Source organism: Coloeus monedula, assembly GCF_965178545.1.
Source record: "Coloeus monedula genome assembly, chromosome: 5".
In the NCBI taxonomy this organism is placed as follows: domain Eukaryota; kingdom Metazoa; phylum Chordata; class Aves; order Passeriformes; family Corvidae; genus Coloeus; species Coloeus monedula.
Genome location: NC_138785.1, coordinates 33,795,267 through 33,815,494, shown reverse-complemented (window position 1 = coordinate 33,815,494; position 20,228 = coordinate 33,795,267). Strand labels below are relative to the sequence as shown.

The 20,228-nt window shown below is 42.8% G+C and overlaps 1 protein-coding gene across 4 annotated transcripts in view; it reads right to left on the bottom strand.

Moving 5' to 3' along the window:
• PPP3CA (protein phosphatase 3 catalytic subunit alpha) overlaps positions 1 to 18,065 on the bottom strand; it is a 175,639-nt gene extending 157,574 nt beyond the window's left edge. For all 4 annotated transcript variants that reach the window (XM_082281599.1, XM_082281600.1, XM_082281602.1 and 1 more), the window contains exon 1: positions 17,468 to 18,065. In XM_082281599.1, the coding sequence (XP_082137725.1) occupies positions 17,468 to 17,525 (58 nt within the window). In that variant the 5' untranslated portion in view covers positions 17,526 to 18,065. The remainder of the gene's footprint in view (positions 1 to 17,467) is intronic.
• Positions 18,066 to 20,228: the final 2,163 nt, after the last annotated feature.

Below are 20,228 nucleotides of genomic sequence, written 5' to 3'. Positions count from 1 at the left end.
CTCATGCTTCCTGCATAGGCCTGGCAATCCAGTTACAGGAGAACACCATCTGTTAGCGCCACCAAATCCTCTCCAGTTTCAGGCCCTAGACTCAGTCCAGGTATGCCCAGTTGAGAATATGAGATTCAGTTAAATGAGTCTGTAGTCATGCTTTAGAAGGTTTTCTGTGAACTTTGCCCATCAGACAGGAAATACTACAGCTGTAATTACTCTGGGATACCTTATTATTTCCCATTGGACTATCAGGATCTGAAACAAGAGGTAGGAGTTGTGTCTACAGAGCACTGGCTTTTTCAGCCAAGTATAGCACCAACTGGTCACAGCTCTTGCACACAACAGAAACAAAACATATCAGACCAACAGGTCTTGCCCTGAAACTGCTCTGCATCTCATACCTACTGAAAGTAACATGGGTGGGTAGTTTTTTGCAGGTTGGTCCTGGCCATTTGAGGTGTCTTCCACACAGAAGCCTTTCCAGCAAATCTGTTCAGATTTATTCCCCTGCTGCTCAATTCCATTCACTAGACCCATGAAAAGGTTTTAGACTCTTGACAGACAACCCCCTAAACCAGAATTTGGCAGCTTCAGTAGACATTGGAGTGTTTGGTTTTGGCCTGTGAAGAGCTTCAAACTTTGCTCTTTTCTCCTGTTTAATTTCACTAGGATATTTTGTAAGTGTCCACATGGCAAACTTCACATGGCAGATAAAGAAGTTCGTATTTTACTCATTTTTGCCAAGCACCTTAGGTAAAAAACAAACAAACAAAACCCCACCCAAGAACAGGAGATAAATGAGGATGTAAACTTGAAAGGCCAAAATATATAAGGCAGCTACAGTGTGTCTGTGTTATGTGTACGTAAGAAGCTTTACTGTAATCACGGTATTGTAAATATTTCAAGTACCCTGATTACAGAAGTTGACGACATGCATTCCAGTCATCACCATTTTCCTGGTACAGGAGAAAGGCACGACATTAAACAGTCCATATTAACACAGGTTTTATAGCGGTTAGGTCACCAAAGCAAGAAAACATCCTTTTTTCCACGGAGACTCCAAATTTGCTAATAAAGAAGAAAAAAAGTCACATACAGATACATAAATTTTTCTAAGGTGTTTGCTGATTTGGGGGAAGGGGTTTGTTGTTCTTAGGTTTTTGCTTTTTTTTTTTTTTAATAATCAAAAGGCATTTATTTTGGTTAACTCAAGAATTAGAGTTAGTAACCTGTGACCTAAGACTTTTACAGGATTGAGAACGGGCAGAGAGTCTTCTAAAGCTTCAGAATCTTTTCAGTACATAGCACAAAGTATTAAATGCTATTGCCTCTGCAAGACCTGCCTGGCAACACAACTACCCACAGCTATTTCCCTATCTGAATGGGAAGTTAAATGCTACAGAGGAAATTGGTGGGATTTCAAGAAGAAAGCTTTTAACACTCACCTTTCCCTTACAGACTGGCTCTGGTTCACACACTCCTCTTCTGCTGCAGTGCCAGTGAACCAGAAACAGGTATGCTTATGTAAACAAGGGATGCTGTTCTGTCAGAAACTAACTAGCAGCATGCCTTGTATTTACTAGTCAATAGCAAACATCCAGGCTTTTTCTATTTCCAGTTCTACAGTAAAGTCTAGAAGCACCTGGATGACCTCAGGAAGATGTTTGTAGGATGTTAGTCCTACTGTGTACAAACACATTGCCTAGATGAACCTTTTTTGTTCTGGTGGTTTCTCTGAAGAGAAACTAGACCTGTGACAGAGACTTCTACAGTGCTGCAGATACACAAACATGAATAAATAACTAACTATCCTCTCTGGCCCATTTATCATACTCAGCAGTTCTCACTACTGAAGGTTAATACTCCTTTCTCCTTTGAGGAGAAATTACTTCAATGCATAGATGCTGAAGCAGAAAACAAAAGGAATTCAAACTCCTCTTGTGACTTTTCCCTAGCTTCAAGCAGCATCCTTTCTGATTCTTGTTGTATATTTAATCAGTAATAAATTCAGCCTGTTGCTTTCCCAGCCTCCTACAACAGAGAGTATTTCAGAGCTAACCCAGCCTGCTCCTCCCTAGGTCCCTACTATGCTGAAACTTTCAGAAGACTCACCTTACTTATAATGCATCTGATAAAGCTTAGCAGGTACTCATCAAGAAATATGATTTTTTGCACATCCAGAAGGTAAAAGGGGGGATCAACAAAAAGGACAAAAAAAATCCCAACACAGTGATTTCAACAAGGAGTCCAGCAGTCAAATAGTTGTCATGTATTATTCTCATGTTTATAGATTATTATTTATAAATGCTCTTTTAGACTTTTTAAAAAAGGTCGTTTTTCTAGAAGACTGAGGCACAGGAGGGAAAAAAAACACGTTGAAAGAAACTGTTTTCACCACAATCCATGGTACTGGATTAACACGAAATCAAGCAAAAAAAAATTCACTTTGTAGTTAAAATACAGTTCTGAAAGGAATTTGCAGCATTCTCTGGCTAGACAGGTAATCTAATCTCACCAGTGATTCAGCTGCTCTGCTCTACACATTAGCGAAAGTATTATTATTGCCACCAGTTATCTTTGAATAAAACCTGCATTTTTTAAGCCAAAAAAATGTTTCTGCGGAACCTTTAGGGAGGCAGTTGAAATCCTGGCCCTGCATCAAGGCTCAGAAAGAATCCACTGCCCTCCCACGGCACTTTATTTTTTGAGAATTGTGACAGAACCAGGGTTTCATTTTGCCAGTTTTGTTATATTAAAGCTTCTTTTTTGCCTGAAGTCTTATGATACCATAGTAATTTGTTAGTACTTGCTGATAAAATTATTTATTAGAAACAGCTTGCATCATCAGTTCAGACAAAGTAAGGCACAAACTGAACTCACTTTTAATCTTGTTCAACTTAACAGAGCACCAAGATACAGTAGATTCCTAACAACAAATCCCAGCACCACATATCTCCCATCAGAAATAAAGACACATTTTAAAATCTATACATTAACCTTTCCTCCATGGTCAAATACCTTCTCATTAATATAATCCATAGAATTAACTTCTTCTGGTGACTTACGACCATGAGAGGTGCCCACTGTGCTAAAAAAGCCATCTCTTTGCATGGCTGTAGCTGAGCAGGAGATGATGACATAACCACTTCAAGAGAAATGTCCTGCAGCACAACTGGACAGATATCCCCGGAACAGCCATTCATGCTTCAGGTAGGTGAATACATGCCACTAACAGCAGCTGCAGCTTGTTGGGCTTTCCCATCTGCTCTTCATTTCCATGTATTCAAAGCACCTCTTCAGCTCCTCTCCTGAGTTTAGCTGCCAGGAGCATCTTTCCAGGTCATGATAGATAATGTTAAACCAATCTCTCTGTCCCTTTTTTTTTTTTTAGTATATTTGAGGTAAATCTTTAACACTCTACCTGCCTTTTGGCAACCAGTAAGTTCTCCAGAACCACATTTTTCTAATTACAGATAATTAATTCAAAGACTACTAAATTAAGTCAAAGGCACCAGCAAGCCCTCTCCCCAGTTACTGTTCAATGTGTTGCAAAGATGGTAAATGCATTTAAACTTCTTTCATATGTTGCCCTAGATTTTAATTTATATTATGATTTATACTATACCGAGGCAATTCATGCTTTAAAAATAAAGTATCTGTCTGTCTTTTTCCTCAAACATATCTAGTCAACTGAGCAACCCTGGAAGCTATACTTTCAAAACAAAAAAATTACCTCCATTATCCAGATTAATTATCCATAAGGTGATGCCACCTACAGAACTTGCTCAAAACTTCTATTATGGTTGCTCTACTAACTTTTCTGAAGCAGTCAGCATAATTTTGTCATACTCTTAACTTTTCCAATGCTTATTTTCATTTTCTGTCACCCACATCAAGCGACTCCCTTATCTCAGGTTTGATCTTACTTTTACAGATGCAAGATTCACCTATTTCCTAGTCAAGTTTAAAGGGCAACATTCACCTTCATTAAGAAACAAATAACCATGACAAAGCAGGAAAGAAAAGAAAACGCCGGAGAGTGTCAGAGGTGAAAGACAATTGCTATCACTCTCAATTTCAATTGTCATGACACCATGGAAAAATCAGACGAACCAAGGACTAGGGAAAGATAACTACTTCCTTCCAGTAATTCGAAAATTGACCTTTCTGATGGTCTGAAGCACTGGCAGTAACTACAAAATATTAATATAAAAGCTTCTTTCTCTTTTTCTTACAGTTGCCCAAAGTGAAGTACAGTGGTCATACTATCTGTCCTGCTTTCAAGCTACACCAAACTCCAGAGCTGCACACACTCAGGAGATTCTGAAACTTGTCAAGAGTGATCTGTGCAAATATTTTGCCAGCAACACTACTGTGGATCCATCAATTCAAATATATATATATATATCTTCCCAATGCAGTGTATCTTGCTGCTATGCCAAGATAATTATTTACATAGTAGACCCTCAATCACACAAAGCATTCTTCCTGTAGAACACCTCATTAGCAAACATTAACTTTTCATTTTTAAAGGGAGATTTCTGTACTTCATGTTTGGTCAAAAGGTCTCCAAATCGATCAAGTGTTTTAATTATCCATTTAATAGAGTTGAGTAAAAAGCGATCACAGAAGGGTTGAGGTTGAAACAGGACCTTTGTTGGTCAGCTGCTCCAGCCAACACCTGTGCTCAAGCAGGGCCACCTTAGAGCCAGCTGCACAGGGCCCCACCCAGATGGCTTCTGAATGACTCCAAGGATGGAGACTCCACAACCTCCCTGGGCAACCTGTGCTAGTGTTTGAAAAGCAGAAATTCACTTACTCTGAGAGCTGTCGATTAGTGCCTTTTACCTCTTGCCCTGTCATTGGGGACTACTGACAAGAGCTTGGCTGCCCCTTCTCAATTTCCTACAACCAGCTTTTACACACACAGATAAGGCCCCTCTGAGCCTTGCCTTCTCCACACTCAGTGGCCCCGGCTCTCTCAGATTTCCTCATATGAAAGATGTGCCAGTCCCAGGCCCACCTCTGTGCACCAGCACTGAATTTGTTCCAGTATGTCCATGTTTTTCCCATACTGGCGAGACCGGAACTGAATCCAGCACTTCAGGTATGGCCTCACCAGTGCTGAGGAGAGGATTCACCTCTATCAACCTGCTGGCAACAATTCTCCTTATGCAGCCCAGAAGGCTGTTGGCAAATTCTCTAAGATGATCCATAAAAACCTCTGTCCCCATAAATCAAGGGGTGAAGGCAAAGAGTCTAACACACTTTCAGAAGCTACAGCAACTGGATTATAACCAAAAAGATATCTGCAGAGTAACTTTCTGATGGGCAGTACTTCTGAGATTAGCCAAGGTTATACAAATACCCCACAGCAAAATACTGTCTGTTAACAACAGGATAAAAGATGTAAGGTTAATAGTGTACAGAAAATTCACATGCATTTAAGACTTCTGTTAATGACAGTAACATCCCTCATCTTCTCTGTGGTAAACAAACAGTATTTACATGTGAGGTAAGTGTCACCTGAGATTCAGAGCTCCAGGGAAGGAGCAGTAACTTGTTAAATGGATAAAAGTATGCTATTCCCTAATGTAAAAGCTCTGTATGTATAAATTAACTTTCATATACTTTCACGTCACACAGAAACTGTAAGATATGGACTAATTGCTAAGAGCCCAGCAAAGTGCCACAAAGATGACTTAAGGTACCAAGGCAACCCTCCTATGATGAAAGGCTGAGAGAGCTGGAAATAGACCAGATGACCTCCAGAGGTCCCTCCCTGCCATAACAATTCTGGGCTTCTGTGAAGCTGTCAGAGCTTGTGCTTTTTCACTGAGAGTGATTGAGAAAGGCACTTTTGACACATCATTTGTAAAAAATTACAGATACACTATTTCTCCAGTGAAGTGGGAAGCAGAAGATTAAATAATAAAGAGAAAAAAAAAACCAAAAAACAAATCAATCCATACCTGGCGAGGTAGTCAACAGCCCAGAAGCTAAAACTGATCTCTCAACTGCAATGAATGCAGGTTCTTCCCCTTTTGTAGTACAAGTATGGGATTTTTTTGAGTTCACTTCTTTCCTCCAACTACCAAAAGTAACCTTATCTCAGGATGCTCAAAACACAGCATCCTAAAGTCATTTTCCCCTCCTTGTTACTGATAACATAAGGAAAGATTAGAAGTTATGCTTAACAGAATATATAAGCCCTTTATCTCAGCAAACTTTTTTTAAAAAAATATGCAGAAAGTTCATTCTCTGATAATCTAAACCAAACTTGGGGGTATACACACAGAGTATATGACTAACTAAAAATTTCACCAACTGCCTTTGCTAGTTCTCTGCTTGTTCACATTCCCCAGTAGCTACCACCCAGCTTCCTGCCCTGCTGCACAGGCACCTCCAAGATACTCAGCTGAGCCAAGAGGGTTTGAGAGACAAAGCAGCCTCAAAACAGCTCTCTGCTTTGCATTTCTAAACTACCTTAGTTCTAAATTCCCTTAGTAACCCTCCACTGCACTGAACACACACACCCTTGCCCACTGTGCTCTTCATTTCCTCTTCCCAAACTCCCAAACTGTAGTCCCAATACACCATGTTATGCCATTAGGTTCCCCTCTAGTAATCACAGACACCACCACTTGTGTGACACAGGATAGCAGGTCTCTCAGGGAAGTAAACAATGCTCCCACACCTATCTGGTATGTACATCTGTAGTACCACTCGGGTGATTTTAAGATTTACTCTGGTATATCCAAAAAGTAAGTTAAACAGATTTTATTTAAGGTGACCCAAATGTGTTCATTACCAAAGAAAACTCCTTTGTAAAAGGACACAGAAAGAAAATGTATACATAAGTCTTCTACTTGGTTTTCCAACAATAAAGAACAACCATATGCACATACACAGGAAACATTTTAAACTACACTTCTGAAGAGAGAGCAACAGAAAGGCAAACTTTCTTGGCAAACCAGCCACCTACAAACAGACAAGTTCCTCCTCACTGGGTAAATGAGAGCATCGCAAAGTAGAAAGGCACTCAGCTCACTCTTAGAATAAGAGCTAATGCTGTCAAAGATCAGATTTAACAAAGTAGTTTAAACCAAAGAGAAATCATGCACTGAAAAGGGAAGGCCAAAATAAGAAATCCTAGGATGACAACTTGATTCACAGTTTACTCAAGTTAATGAAAGACTCCAACTCCCACAGATTTCAGTGGGTTATGAAACAGGTCCTGCAGAGGGAAATGTTCCAAGTCACAAACAGCAATGCCGTATTTTGATACGTAATTGCCACCACTGCCTATGAAGAAATCCCTGGTGTAAAATAGAGAACAAATACAATAATCTCACTTTCTCATTTTAAAAATGGCATGAAAGAAACAACAAAAGAAAGTTATTGAAGAGAACTAGATTGTTCCCAGCTGTTGTCATAGAACACTACAGCTGTTCATGTCATTGCAGCTAATGACCAGTTGCACTTTTTAAAAACTGTAACACAGTATGACCATTGTAATCTACATCAAACTGAAACTTGGCAAGCATCATGGAAAAAAAGACTAAAAAATTATTTTAATTCTGTTGGATTTCATTTTTTAATTTCTGTTCATGGGTTGGTTTTGAGTGCTCTGAGGGGATAGGAAGGGATCTTGTATGAATGGTTCTTTATTCAAATTGTCAATTATGCTAAACTACTTTAAAAATCATGGTAAATAACAGGTATTAAATTACCAAAATTTTCTTTTCCAGTAATAAAAAGAGAATTCAACTCATAAATCCTGGAGGGTTTCTTTTGTTGAAGAGGTGTGCTGACTAAAAGTCTCAAGTTCAAAGATGATGAAACATCTTTTCTCTGGAGCCAAGAACAGGGTAGGCTTCACCATCTAGAAGCTTTTAATTGTTTTGTTAACTGAACTATACATGAACCAAATCAGATTTTTTCATAAAGATTCAAGTACACAAATGCAAAGAATAGGTTAAAATAGAAAATCCCATATATTTAGATGCAGAAAGAATTTTCAGATACAGCTCTCTTTAATGGAGCATTACTCCTTGACAGATGGAGGAAAAGCTAGGGGAAAGCATGTGTTCCCACATAAAATCTCCACAAAACCTGAAATATACTATTTCAAGTAATTTTGTGTAATGTCTCAGGAAAATGAGAGTATAGCTTCCTCTCTAGCCATGTGTCTTCCCCTCCAAGATCATCCATACAGAGCCATAGACCAGAAAGAAATCACAAGCTCCTGCACTGCTTTTTATCTTCCCTATAGTTATCAAGAAAACCAGTAATTTATTGAAGAAACCTAGAAGTCATTTTACCAGTTTCTCCACTTTAGGACACAAAAACACTTCCAAAGAAATTCCAAATACTTCAGAAAGGCCACCACCTAAATACACACCGCTTAGAGCCACTTTTGTGGCCACCAACCTGGGACTCTGCAGCAAGTAACAAACACAGCTGCAACAACCAACCAATGAAAACTAAGCTTCCTTATCCAAAGAAAAGACAGAAATAATTGCTAAACATGTACTTATAACCAAACATAGCAACAGATAAGTTAGAAGCTAAGCCTCTTCACTTTGGGACATCTATCTAGACTGCAAAAGATTTCTTTCCAAATGATGGTTATTTTAAAACACAAACAACTCTGAAACTTTATGCAGCCACACAGTTATTGATCTGCCACCATCAGCAAATTTAGAAAATAATAAAGAAGTAAAATCGTATACCCTACCTTCAAAGACGCTCACAAAAATCTAAATAAAAATCTAATCACACACTACATGAGGCCAAAACCCTGTAGTTTGGATTCCATTAATTAAGCCTATTGAACAATGCCCAGAGTGACTGTTACAAGACTGTAGCATCACATCTGCATAACCCATTATTAACACATGTTATTTTCACCATTCCAATCAGAAGTTCAAAGTGCACTTCCTTTCTTATGGCAACATTGTGCAGACTTGATATTTTTGTACAATTAGGAAGTATTAGACAAACACTGTAGCGGAATTTGCTCTATAGCAAATTTGGGGTTTTTTTCCTTTCACTCCCTCAGCTCTGCATTGTGCAGCAGTCAAGATAATTCAAAGTATTTTGGCTGACAGGAATCTGATGCAATAAAATGCCTAAGCCAAATGCCTCTAAAAGACGGGGTGGAGAAAAAGAATATTGGACAGGATACTGTCATACCAATACCTGTCTCCATCAGCACATGTTTAACCCCATTACAGCACTTTTTGATTTTGAAAGCTTGATTTTATTAAGCCAGATATGCCTATCTGAAAGATGAAAATAGAGCTACTCCTTTTTTCAAAGATTTTATACAAAGATTTATATTTTTAGTATAGTTTTTCCCTTTCTTTTCCACAAAGGTTTGGTACAGTCTCAATTACAGACTAGGTTCTGCACCTTCTAAGCCTAAAGTTTAAAGTGGGGGTTTTAAAATTCACTCATTTGTGGTAAACCTCAGGATTTTTCTCAAGTATTACCAACTTCACCAAATATTACCTTTCATTGCTAACTAACTTCCATGTCTGTTTACAAAAACACCAAAGCACGAGGGCCCATACCACCTCCCTTTCAAGTTAACCAAAAAACACGCTGTCCATAAAAGCTCTTAAAGCTTTTTGCAAACTACATGAGTTCAAACTACCAGTCACCCTATGAATGTTCAACATAACCACCAAGAAACCTGCAAGCAGCAGCTGAGCTGCAGAATAGAGACATCCTTCTGTGACAAGCTGGGAAGAGCTTGAGCAGCACACTGACAGTGGAGCTATTCACTGAAACGAAAGCTACAGTCAGCAGCTGGCTGCAGAGTTACAACAGAAGTCTGAGAAGAGGCAGAATATACTTCCCCTATTCTCACGGGCTTCCCCAGGCACCTACAGATGCACCAAAAGCAAAGACATGGTGTTCCATGAACCTCTTGCATTAAATACATGCACCCAAATCACCCAAATCCACCAGGCAGCTCCTAGGCTGATCATCATATTTAGCAATAAGCAAGGAAGTGTAAGAGCAATAAGGAGAGAAGAGTTTGCAAAAATGCAGGGCAGGAACGGACAGGAAAAGAAAGGGCATTTTGAAACATGAGAGGGAGAAAGCATTAAAAACTCAATTTGCTGAGAAGAAAACGGAGCTGCAACAGAAGTTCAGCACAGCTTTTAATTACAAGTAGAAAGAAGTTTGAGTGATAGGCAAGTTTCAAATGACATGTTTTCAAAAACTGGTTAAATACAGCCTAAAGTGAAATGATGCCATCTACACCTTAGACACACGCACCCCCAGACACACAAGAACTAGCTTCTAATTAAAACCACCATTTTTAATGTGTGGTGCCTTTCCACTCTGCTTCTTTTCCTCTCCAGCTCCAAACATAAATGGCGTTAGCTGGAAACTAGCTGGAGATGATGTTGGCATCCTAAATCAACCTTAAATAAGACAGTCACGTTCTCCTCATACAGCAGTGTTGCCGTTTCAACGTTACCATGCCTAAGCTCTCATATAAATAGAGGTATCAGTCAGTTTAAAACACACACAGATGACTGTCAAGGAGGTACTACTTTGGAGGTGTTATTTCAACAGTGGCAGCTTTTCTGAAGGAAGAGTAAATAGGGTAGGAATTAGTTCCAATTTTTACCTTTAAAAGAATGACCTACCATCATACCACTTACTGTCTCCACTTATTGCCATTTTTCCACATACGATCTCTGGTCTCTTCCTTCATTCAGTAATTACAGGAAAACAGTAAACATGAACCTGGAGTACTACCTCCAGCAATCATACAGCTCAATCTACAGTGGCAGACCACTCAGTGAGCCACACACTTAGGTGAACATACATACTTAGGCTGCACATGCAGTATAATGGTTTTCAAAACTGGGATGATACTTTCCCCCATTACTGAGTAGACATAAAATTATCTTCTATGGGGAAAGTCAAGGTAAATTACTGATTATCAGAAGAGGAAATTATTTCAGTTCAGTGTTCAGCTGAAGAACCATTGTGAAATCATAGCCTGTATTTGATTCATGAAACCACATACAAAAGAATATAAGAAGGCACCTTTTCATGAAGATGATTTGAAGTGGCTTTTACTTCAGAAACTTGTGGCTTCTTTTATGGCACGCTTACAGTAAGTGTTAAGTAGTATCTCTCCACCTTAAAATACCCTTAAGGAAGAAGTACTTTTTTCCACATTCCTTGAAGCTATAAAGAAGAAACTAATCCCCACTATATGCTGCTTCAACACCACTGAGAAGCCTAAGATAAATTAATATTCACATTTAAATGGAGTACAAAATTTGACTTATAGTCCTGCTTTGGTACTGCAAGTAAGAGCCACTCAGCAAAACAGAAGAAACTGGAAAAAAAAATAGGAAAGATGAGTTGGGAGTATCCAAGCTATGGGCACTTATTTATTGACATTACCCAAAATTACATTTGATAGAAAATCCCTTTAGGAATACCAAACAAAAAACGCTGTGCTAAGTTCTAGAAGTCTAGAACTACAAAAAGATAATTTAAAGTATCAAGTTATATAACCAAAGGTAAATATACTTTGCACTTGATCTTACTGCCACAACCTGCAATGAAATGCAAGCATATCCATGCAAAAACGATCATTTTTAAGTGGGATACATGTGATGGAAGTAAATACCATTCAATTTGAGAATGGATAGCAGAGAGAAAACAACTGTTCTCTACAACATCCCCCTATGGAAAATGACCTCAACTGGCTCACATTTTCCAATTAAGTTAAATGCTGATATCATCCAGTATGGACTCCTCTTTCAAGATTACCACCACCAGAGGTATTAAAAGCACCAGCTCCCTAGAGAGGCTCAGTCAAAAAGAGCAGGCAAGAGTAGACAGCTTTAGCCAATGTGGAATTCAAAAGCATACAAAAGCTTTCTAACACACAAGGCAATTTTGTGCCTTGCATCATATCAGCCCTACAACTCAGCATGCCACGCTCATCATACAGAGCATGAGAAAAGCCTCCCACCTATGCAGAGCAGCAATAACTATGTAAGAAAGGCACCCTTCAGCATGTGCACAATTTTCCCCCTATGCCTATACAGCAAAAGACTTGTTTCACTGAAGGGCTTATTTACAAAATTATCTAAATGACTAAGAGACTCAGTGAGTTCATAAATCTAAACAAATCACCAGCTTTATAACACACAGTCATCAAAGACTGTACTTTGGTTTTGTTTCAGTTTCTCAGCACCATTCATAATCCCTCATGAGTGTTACACACCTACAGGTTTACATAATATAAAACATACAAAGACTGCAACACATAAGTGTCACCCAGTTCATAAAATCTATTGGTCTTACAAGTATCAACTTAGTTTTGACATGAGGTAAGAACAAATTGGTTACATATATAAAAATCATAACACAGCAACCTTGTTGTCTTTCCTAAACAACCATAATATCTCTCCAAGTATACTCAGTTGTTTTCTGCTCTCGGGTGCCCCTCACACAGCTTGTTTGATAAATGTACCAGGAGATTTGCAACTACAGAGTTACTAAAACTGAGGTGGATGTACACCTGTTCCTTCAAATGAAGGTAAGAGTGGATAGGGGAGAGCAGGTAATCCCCAGCTGTACAAGTGCCACCTTTCTGGCATAGCTGTGGGTGTATTCTCTAGTTAATAACACACCTTAAACTCAGATGCAGGCTTCTTCAGAGCAAGCAAGCATATTCCTAAGTGCTACAACAATAAATTAATTAAAAGTAAAGTGAAGTCAGCTCTCCTATGCCAACAGGAACAGCTACAAAGCAATTCCTTCTTTTTCCTCATGAGGCTCAGGTAGACACAATCTTCAGCACCCTCAAAAGACAGCCACATCCCCATTTACTCTACTGTATTAGACAGTTAAAACACTTCAAAGTAACCCATGTCCTTGTCATAAATTACCAATACTCAGATTTACAGCAAAATATATATGAAATACACCAACATTACAGACACTCAGGTCAACACAATCACTCAAAAACCACTGAAGCACTTGCAGGACACATCTATGCTGGAAAAATTGAACCCGATTCAGAGGAAGACAGAGGCAGGCTTCTGCAATTCACCAATGCTGGATTCCAGCCTGGAGCACAAGCATTTGGTGGCTACACACAAGTTTCCCTGGACTAACGGGAATTAGCAATGAAGTTTAGAATTTCCATTACTGACAGCAATTTTACCTCTCACAAATCTGAAATTAACACTGATGGTGACATATCGATCATGAGCTGGCATTCATATTACATTACAAACAACTGTCAACCTGCACTTTAGGAGAGCATTAACAATGACAGTTTGAAACTCAGAGACAGCAGAGACCTGTGTCTGGTTTTACTGTGTTGTCAATTGCTGATATAACTGTGTACACCTCCCCATGCAATGCCCAAGAGGAAAGGAGACCGCCAACACCAAGGATCACAAGTTGCAGCCCTTCTAAACAGCTGAGATAGAATTATTTAATTAAAACTTCACTTCTATGAAAAAAGCACCAAACAAACAAGAAGTCCACACAAAAGCATACAATCATTTTACCTGCCCAGAAAAAATCAAAACAATTATTGTACCTAACTAACCGCAAGATTTCCAAGAAATACTGACTTCACTTTTTTGTTCAACTACTCCAGTTGACTTTCAAAGTTTTTATTTAGGATTACTCTGCTTCAGAGCAGTATTCCTCAGAGGCACTAATGCAACACTAAATACTTTGAGGAGGTCAAGTAACACGATACACAGCTTTCCTTTCCCCATTGGTGGGGTTCAAATCTTGCTAATGTCAGTAGTGAGCAAAAGCTGTTGACATCAGGCAGCTGAGCCATGTGGAATGAGCTACCATCCTCAGTCCAATTTTTCCTGGACAGGTACTCCTACCTTCACAAGAACAACCAAGCCCACGCTCTGGCTGGCAAGTCTCAGCAGTTAGAAGCAGCATGGATAAGCACTACCTTCCTCAGTCCTGAAGAAGAACAAGAACTTTTAAGACAGCTCTGTTCAAGTGAAAGCTGCACCACACCACTAAACAAAAAGGCAAGGAATTTCAATTCGTTAAGTACATCAAGTCACCACCTCCCATAACAGTATGCTGTCCTGAGCCTTGACCCCACAAACACCTGAATGCACCTGAACATATGGTTTATCCTATTTGCAGTTAACAGACCAAAGTGTTGCTCCTCTACAGCATGACAAAATCCAGAGAGTAAAGGTGAATTGTGTAATTTGCATCACAGCATACATACTCTCTCAAGGAGAATACCAGGGTAAATTGAAAGTACCCCTCAAACCATAACTACATTCTCTAGATTAATTTTACTTTTTCCTTTAGCTCAACAAAACAGATGGTTTTGTCAGCTTTAACAGGAATTAATTTGCTTCCGAAAACTTGACATTATACACAAACTTGAATTTCTTCTTTACACTGCTCATTGTGTGACAGTGTAAGATCTGCATAACAAAGACCAGGACATTAAAGACATTAGGGGCTCCTAAGCCTTTTTCCCCTTATCCCAAAAGCATGTTTTATTTTTGAACCAAATCAGTTAAAATACAATTCAGACAATTCAAAAAAGCAAAGCAAAATGAGTGTGAGATAAAATCCTCGCCAATGGAAATACTCCACTTCTCCATATATTTGAGCTTTTTAAGCATAAAAAGCAAAAAAAAAAAAAAAAGACCCAAACCCACAGCAACCCCCTGAAGAAGCAGCTCTCAGCCACAAACTGCTGGAACTGTAATCCCCCCAAGCCCGTCCCACCGTTACATAATGGTGCCAAGCCAGGATTTTCACCAGCTAGCCCAGAGTTACTGTTAGAAGGAGACATCTCCTATCACACACCAGCAACAGAAGGGGTTTTAAAATAAATTTAAAAATCAACAAAATGTAATAAAAACAAACCAAAAAAATCCCACACAGGCAAGCAGAGGGAAAAATTTAATCCAGAGACTACATCCATGTTAAAAGCATTTCCTTTTCAAGTAAGGTTTTATATGATAAAATAACTTAGAAGAACTTATCTAACTTGGTTTCTCAGGTTATAGTTTTGATAGTCAGTTTCTCACTAAAATAAAAGGACTTCAACTACTTATAAAGGTGCTCACAAAAATACCTTTTTAATTATTCTTTATTAATTTAACACAGCAAGCCCATTTCAGTTGTTCATCTCAAGAGGGTACAAATCACGTCCTATATGACAGAAACAACAGTGATCTTTTCTCTCTTACCACCGGTTGTTTTCTTGATTTCCTTAATGCCCATATGAAGGCAGTGTGAAGTGCCTATGATGCAGCAAAGAATAATCCTATTAACAATCAGTTTACTGTGTACTACACTCTTCAGATGCTATTTTAAGACCTTAAAAGGATTTCAATGTTTAATAGAGGACTGAACCAGTTAAGCAGATCTTCCAATCTACACTGAAACACTGACATTATGAGATCAACAGTTAGCAGGGGCAATGGACACCCAAGCAGCATCTACGTTCTTTTTGTTCAAGACCTGATCTCAGTGTAACCAAGTGGATTTCTCTTTGTGTTCCACTATAAAAATATTTAACTATACATACTGCTAAGTTTTCTTAAAAATAGCAGGTTTAGATGTCTGAGACATTTACGTGTGTGAAAAATGCAAGGAGCAATTGCTGACAAAACACATTTAGATGAGCTGAAACCACTGAAGGTTTTGCAAATGCTGAAATAATTCCTGTTCATGACAAACATTGTCTTAAGCCAAGGAAGTGCTGCCACAGCAAAGATCAGGACATTTGGCCAAGTATTAGGACCAAGAAGATTAAGGAAATAAAAAAAATGAGACACACCATAATAATGAAGTTTTCCTAACAGGATGGTCGTTTGTTGTTCCTACAGGAGATGAGTAAAGCCTACTCTTGGTGTGACGTAACAGACCGAAACTTAAATTGCAAATATTCCAGATATTACAAGATAAAGGTAAACTTATAAGTAAGTTTTTTGAAATTCTTGCAATTATGTTTCTTACACTATCGGAATATCTACAATTTGCTTTGGAGGGGCATAAAATGAAGTAAGAGGGGAAAAGACATAAGAAGGTAAGCGTAAATATAAACGCAAAACCATAAATAACACATCTTTCCAAATAATATTTACACTGAGCGTTTAATTTTGGCATACACTCATGTAAATACAGAAGTGCACATATTTCAAGGCCATTTCCATTTCTAGCTTCCCAGGGTCTGGACAGATGCATGCTGCACCTAGGATTTGTGCTGTCCACTGTAGCATACGGGTTATAACCTAACTGGGTGAAATATACTAGAGCTGGGTACACTTGGCTGTGTGCCCAGTGCGGAAAGAAACAAACAAAAAAACAAACAAAAAACCCCAGACCATTAAATACACGTGCACTTCCTACACACTGAGAAATGCACATGTGCAATTTACATCAGGCATCACCCCAGTAAATAAAACCTTGGTCTGTACTACGGGGCACAATGTGTTGTTAACCCAAACTCTAATCTGTTTATACGGCCGCGGCTGGCAGCACACGAATACCTCCGAAACAGAGCAAAAATCATGGAGCCGATATGTGTTTGTGCCGAGCACTCTCACGCACATCTGCACGCACACGCGGGAGCACGGCCACGGTACGCCCGCTGGATAACTTCACATCCAGGCAGGCCGGGCCGTCAGCAAGAGACGGCGATGGAAGAGGAGGAGGAGAAGGAGAAGGAGGAGGAGGAGGAGAAGAAGGAGAAGGAGGAGGAGGAGGAAGCAGCCTTCGCCGCCTCCCACAGCGCCCGCGGCCCGCGCCCACGGCCCGCCCCCCCCGCACCCGGCATCCCCGCCGCGGGTGCCGCGGGGGCGGCCCTGCGGGAGCGGGGCACTGGGAAGCCGGGCGGCGCAACCGGTCCCCGAGCAGCGGCGCTCGGTGTGGGAGCGGAGCCCCAGCTGCTGGCACGGGGAGGTTTCCAGGCATCCTTGCTGCATGCGAGGAGCAGAACGGCAATGACAAGCGGCGGCGGCGCAGCCTGCGGGGGGGCTCCGGGGAGCGCAGTCCGGAGGAGAAGGAGAAATGGGGGGTGCCCAGAGGAGCAGGCGGGCTGGGGGAGGGGGCCGAGCCCTGCCCTCCTCTCCCCCAGGCACCGGGGCGGGGGAGGAAGCTGGGGCTCCCCCTCTCTCTCACGCCAGCCCTGTGCAGCGCCTTCAAGGCGGAGGGGGGGAGGCGGCGGGGGGAGGAAGGGGGGGAAATGCTGCAATGTAGCGCCGGGCAGGCAGGCGAGGGAAGCCGCAAACCCTCCACTGGGGCCCGGCGAAAGCCCCCGGGCCAAGCCCACTGCTCCCAGCGGCCGTGCCGCCGGCAGCCCCGCGGTACCTGCCCGGCGCGGAGAAGGAGGGACGGACGCGACCCCAGCCGGGGGCACGGCGGGAGGACCCGGCCGAAAGGGCGGCGGGGGCGCAGCACCCACCTTTCACCACCCTGTCCGTCGTCGATAACTTGGGATCAACGGCCTTATGCTCCGACATGTCCGGCGGCCGGGGAGGCGGCGAGGCTCTCCCCCCTCGGGCAGGGCAGGCGCGGGCTGAGGCGGCGGCGGCCGCTGCGGTCACGGCTCCGGCTCCTCCGCTGCGGCCGAAGTTGCCGCGTCCCGCCGCCGCTCGCTGGCTCGGCTGGGCTCTGCCGCGCGGTGCCTTCCTCCTTCGTCTTCCTCCACCCCCGTCCTCCTCTTCCTCCTCCAGTTAATTATTGCTCGCTTTCAATCACGCCTCCGGGCCGTGCAGGACGGCTCGCTCTTCCCCGCCGGCCGAAGACCCCGGCGACAACACCCGCGGCGGGCGGCTGTCAGGCAGCGCCGGCAGGAAAAGCCGCGAGTGGACGCGGGCAGCAGGAACAGCCAGGTTGCACACGCAGCGGCCAGCCCTGCGCTTCCTTCCTCCACGGCGCGCCGCTCCGGCTCCTCCCGCCGCCGCTACCACCAGGGCCGCGGCCGCCGCACTGGATCGGGATCTGGATCCGTATCTTCCCCGCCGCCCCCCGCAGGGTCTCTCTCCCGGCTCGCACCGACACCGGCCGCGGCCCCGCGCGCCGCTGCACACGCTCCGCCGCGCAGCCCCCGCGCGCCACCCGGCCCCGCCCGCCCGGCTCCCGCTCCCGCGCGCCGCCATTGGCCCGCGCCGCGCTGCCACTCACTGTCAGGCGGCCCCGCCCCGCACGCGCCGCACCGCCCAGGTGCGCCCGCCCGCCCGCGCCGCGCGGAGCCCAGGGGCCGCGGAGCCCGAGCCCCGCGGCTGCACGGCCCGGCCCGGCCCGGCCCGCGTGTGAGGCCGCTACCGGCCGCGGCGGCTGCGCGCCGGGGAACCGCGCCCGGTGGCCGCGCCTCCGTGCCCGGCCACCCTGCGCAGGTGCGGACGGGTGCGGAGCGCCGGCCGCTCCAAACGCCTGCCCCGCGGGGTGCCCGCCCCGGGCTGGGGCGTCCCCGGAGAGGTGACACGCAGGTACCGGCACGCGCGCAGCCGGAGCTGGCCTGCGCGAACGGGGATAAAGGGAAAATACACCCATTGTCCCTGGCTGTGTCTTGCCCAGCGCACCTGGCACACGCCAACTTGGCGAATGGGCTGGCGCAGCCTGCAGCGCTCGGCCTCAATGCTGGGGCACCACCGTCCCCTCAAATGGTCCTGCGAGAGCAAACAGAATCGTCAAACACGGGTGAGAAGTGTTCGCCGCCCCCAGCTGGAAGACAACAACTCTTACTTCATGTTTCTTAGAAGATTGAAAAGTAATTTACATCTGTGAAGGTGTCCTCCATCATTCCAGACAACATAAATATTGTTTAGGGCTTGTTTATACATGTTGTTCAGGGGGAGCTATTCCTGACTAATTTCATGACTAATTTCCAGAATAAGGCTGAGCTGTTCCGGTTTAGTTTAACACTGTGAGTTTTAATTAAAGAGGAAAATAGGGCACACCTATTCTGGAAGAGGGATGTTTACAGAATTGTTGTTGAATAACTTCTGTGTAGATGAGCCAAGAATCAACAGACACCTAACCCGGCTTCCCATTTCCCTCTGGGGTGATGTACAAGTTGCTTGCTTAGCAGATACTATTGCTTTAGAAAGCCACAAAGAATATAAGATGGCAGTTGTGACACATACTCTCTGCTTTGATTTGCCTGACATTTTTAGGGGACGTTTTGTTGGCTGTCCTTGTATTCTCTCTGAACATGGGAAGACATTGTATGTGACTGACATTTAGCAGAACAGCATGAGTTCTCAGCTTGTTCCAACAACTGTGGTGAGCTCCATGTGCTGTGACCATCCTCTTGTCCCAGGAGCACAGACTAGCTGGGTAATAAAGTTGCCATCTGAGATTCCTATTGCAATGGTAATACGAGAATATGAAACAGAGCTAGGGCTCAAGCAAGGGCGTCTTGTATATGCCCAGAAAAATCCTGAAGCCCATGACAAGTAAGCAGAAATCTCCCCATATGGTAGGCATACTTCATGAAGCACCAAGGGCACAGAAGAATCTGGACAGAAAAAAACCCTACATCTTCCTTGCCACTGCTGGGAAACACTGCCCAGCGGCACATGCTGCTTGGACACAGAAGGAGAAGCAGCATGTGAGGAATGCAGCATGGCCAGTATTGCTTACATGTTGTGGGCCCCAACTTCATGAGGTGTGGAAGACCAGTTTGGATCCGTTCTTCTGTGACTGCAGGCTGTTTGCATGAGTCATCTGGATTTGTCTTGATAGGCTGGAATAACAGAGAAGCTGGATCTCTCCATTTGTTCCCCCATTAATCACAGGACAAGACTTCAGCTCTGATTTTTTAACAAGAAAGTATCATTGTTGTTGCTGCTTATACAAGGACATCCAGTGTCACAACTCCAGCATGATTGTATTAATTCAGAAAGCAATATAGGAGTTCTTTTTTTTTTTTAATGGTTTTCCTTTGCTTCTAGTTTTCAATTATAATATGCCATCCAGGCTACATAAAGCTCTTTCATTTTATTTTGCAGAGGGTCTTGATTATTTATCTGTAGAATGTGTTTAGTCTTCCTTTCCAATGCAGAATCCCCATTTCAGGTCATTTCTTCTTTAGGAGTGTTCACATGAGCTTTCGTCAGGCAAAGGTCAGTACCACAGCCAAATGCCACATATCATGCCACTTATGCAAGGTATGATACAGCCAGGATTCAGATCACAGGTATAAGACCTCATGACTACTT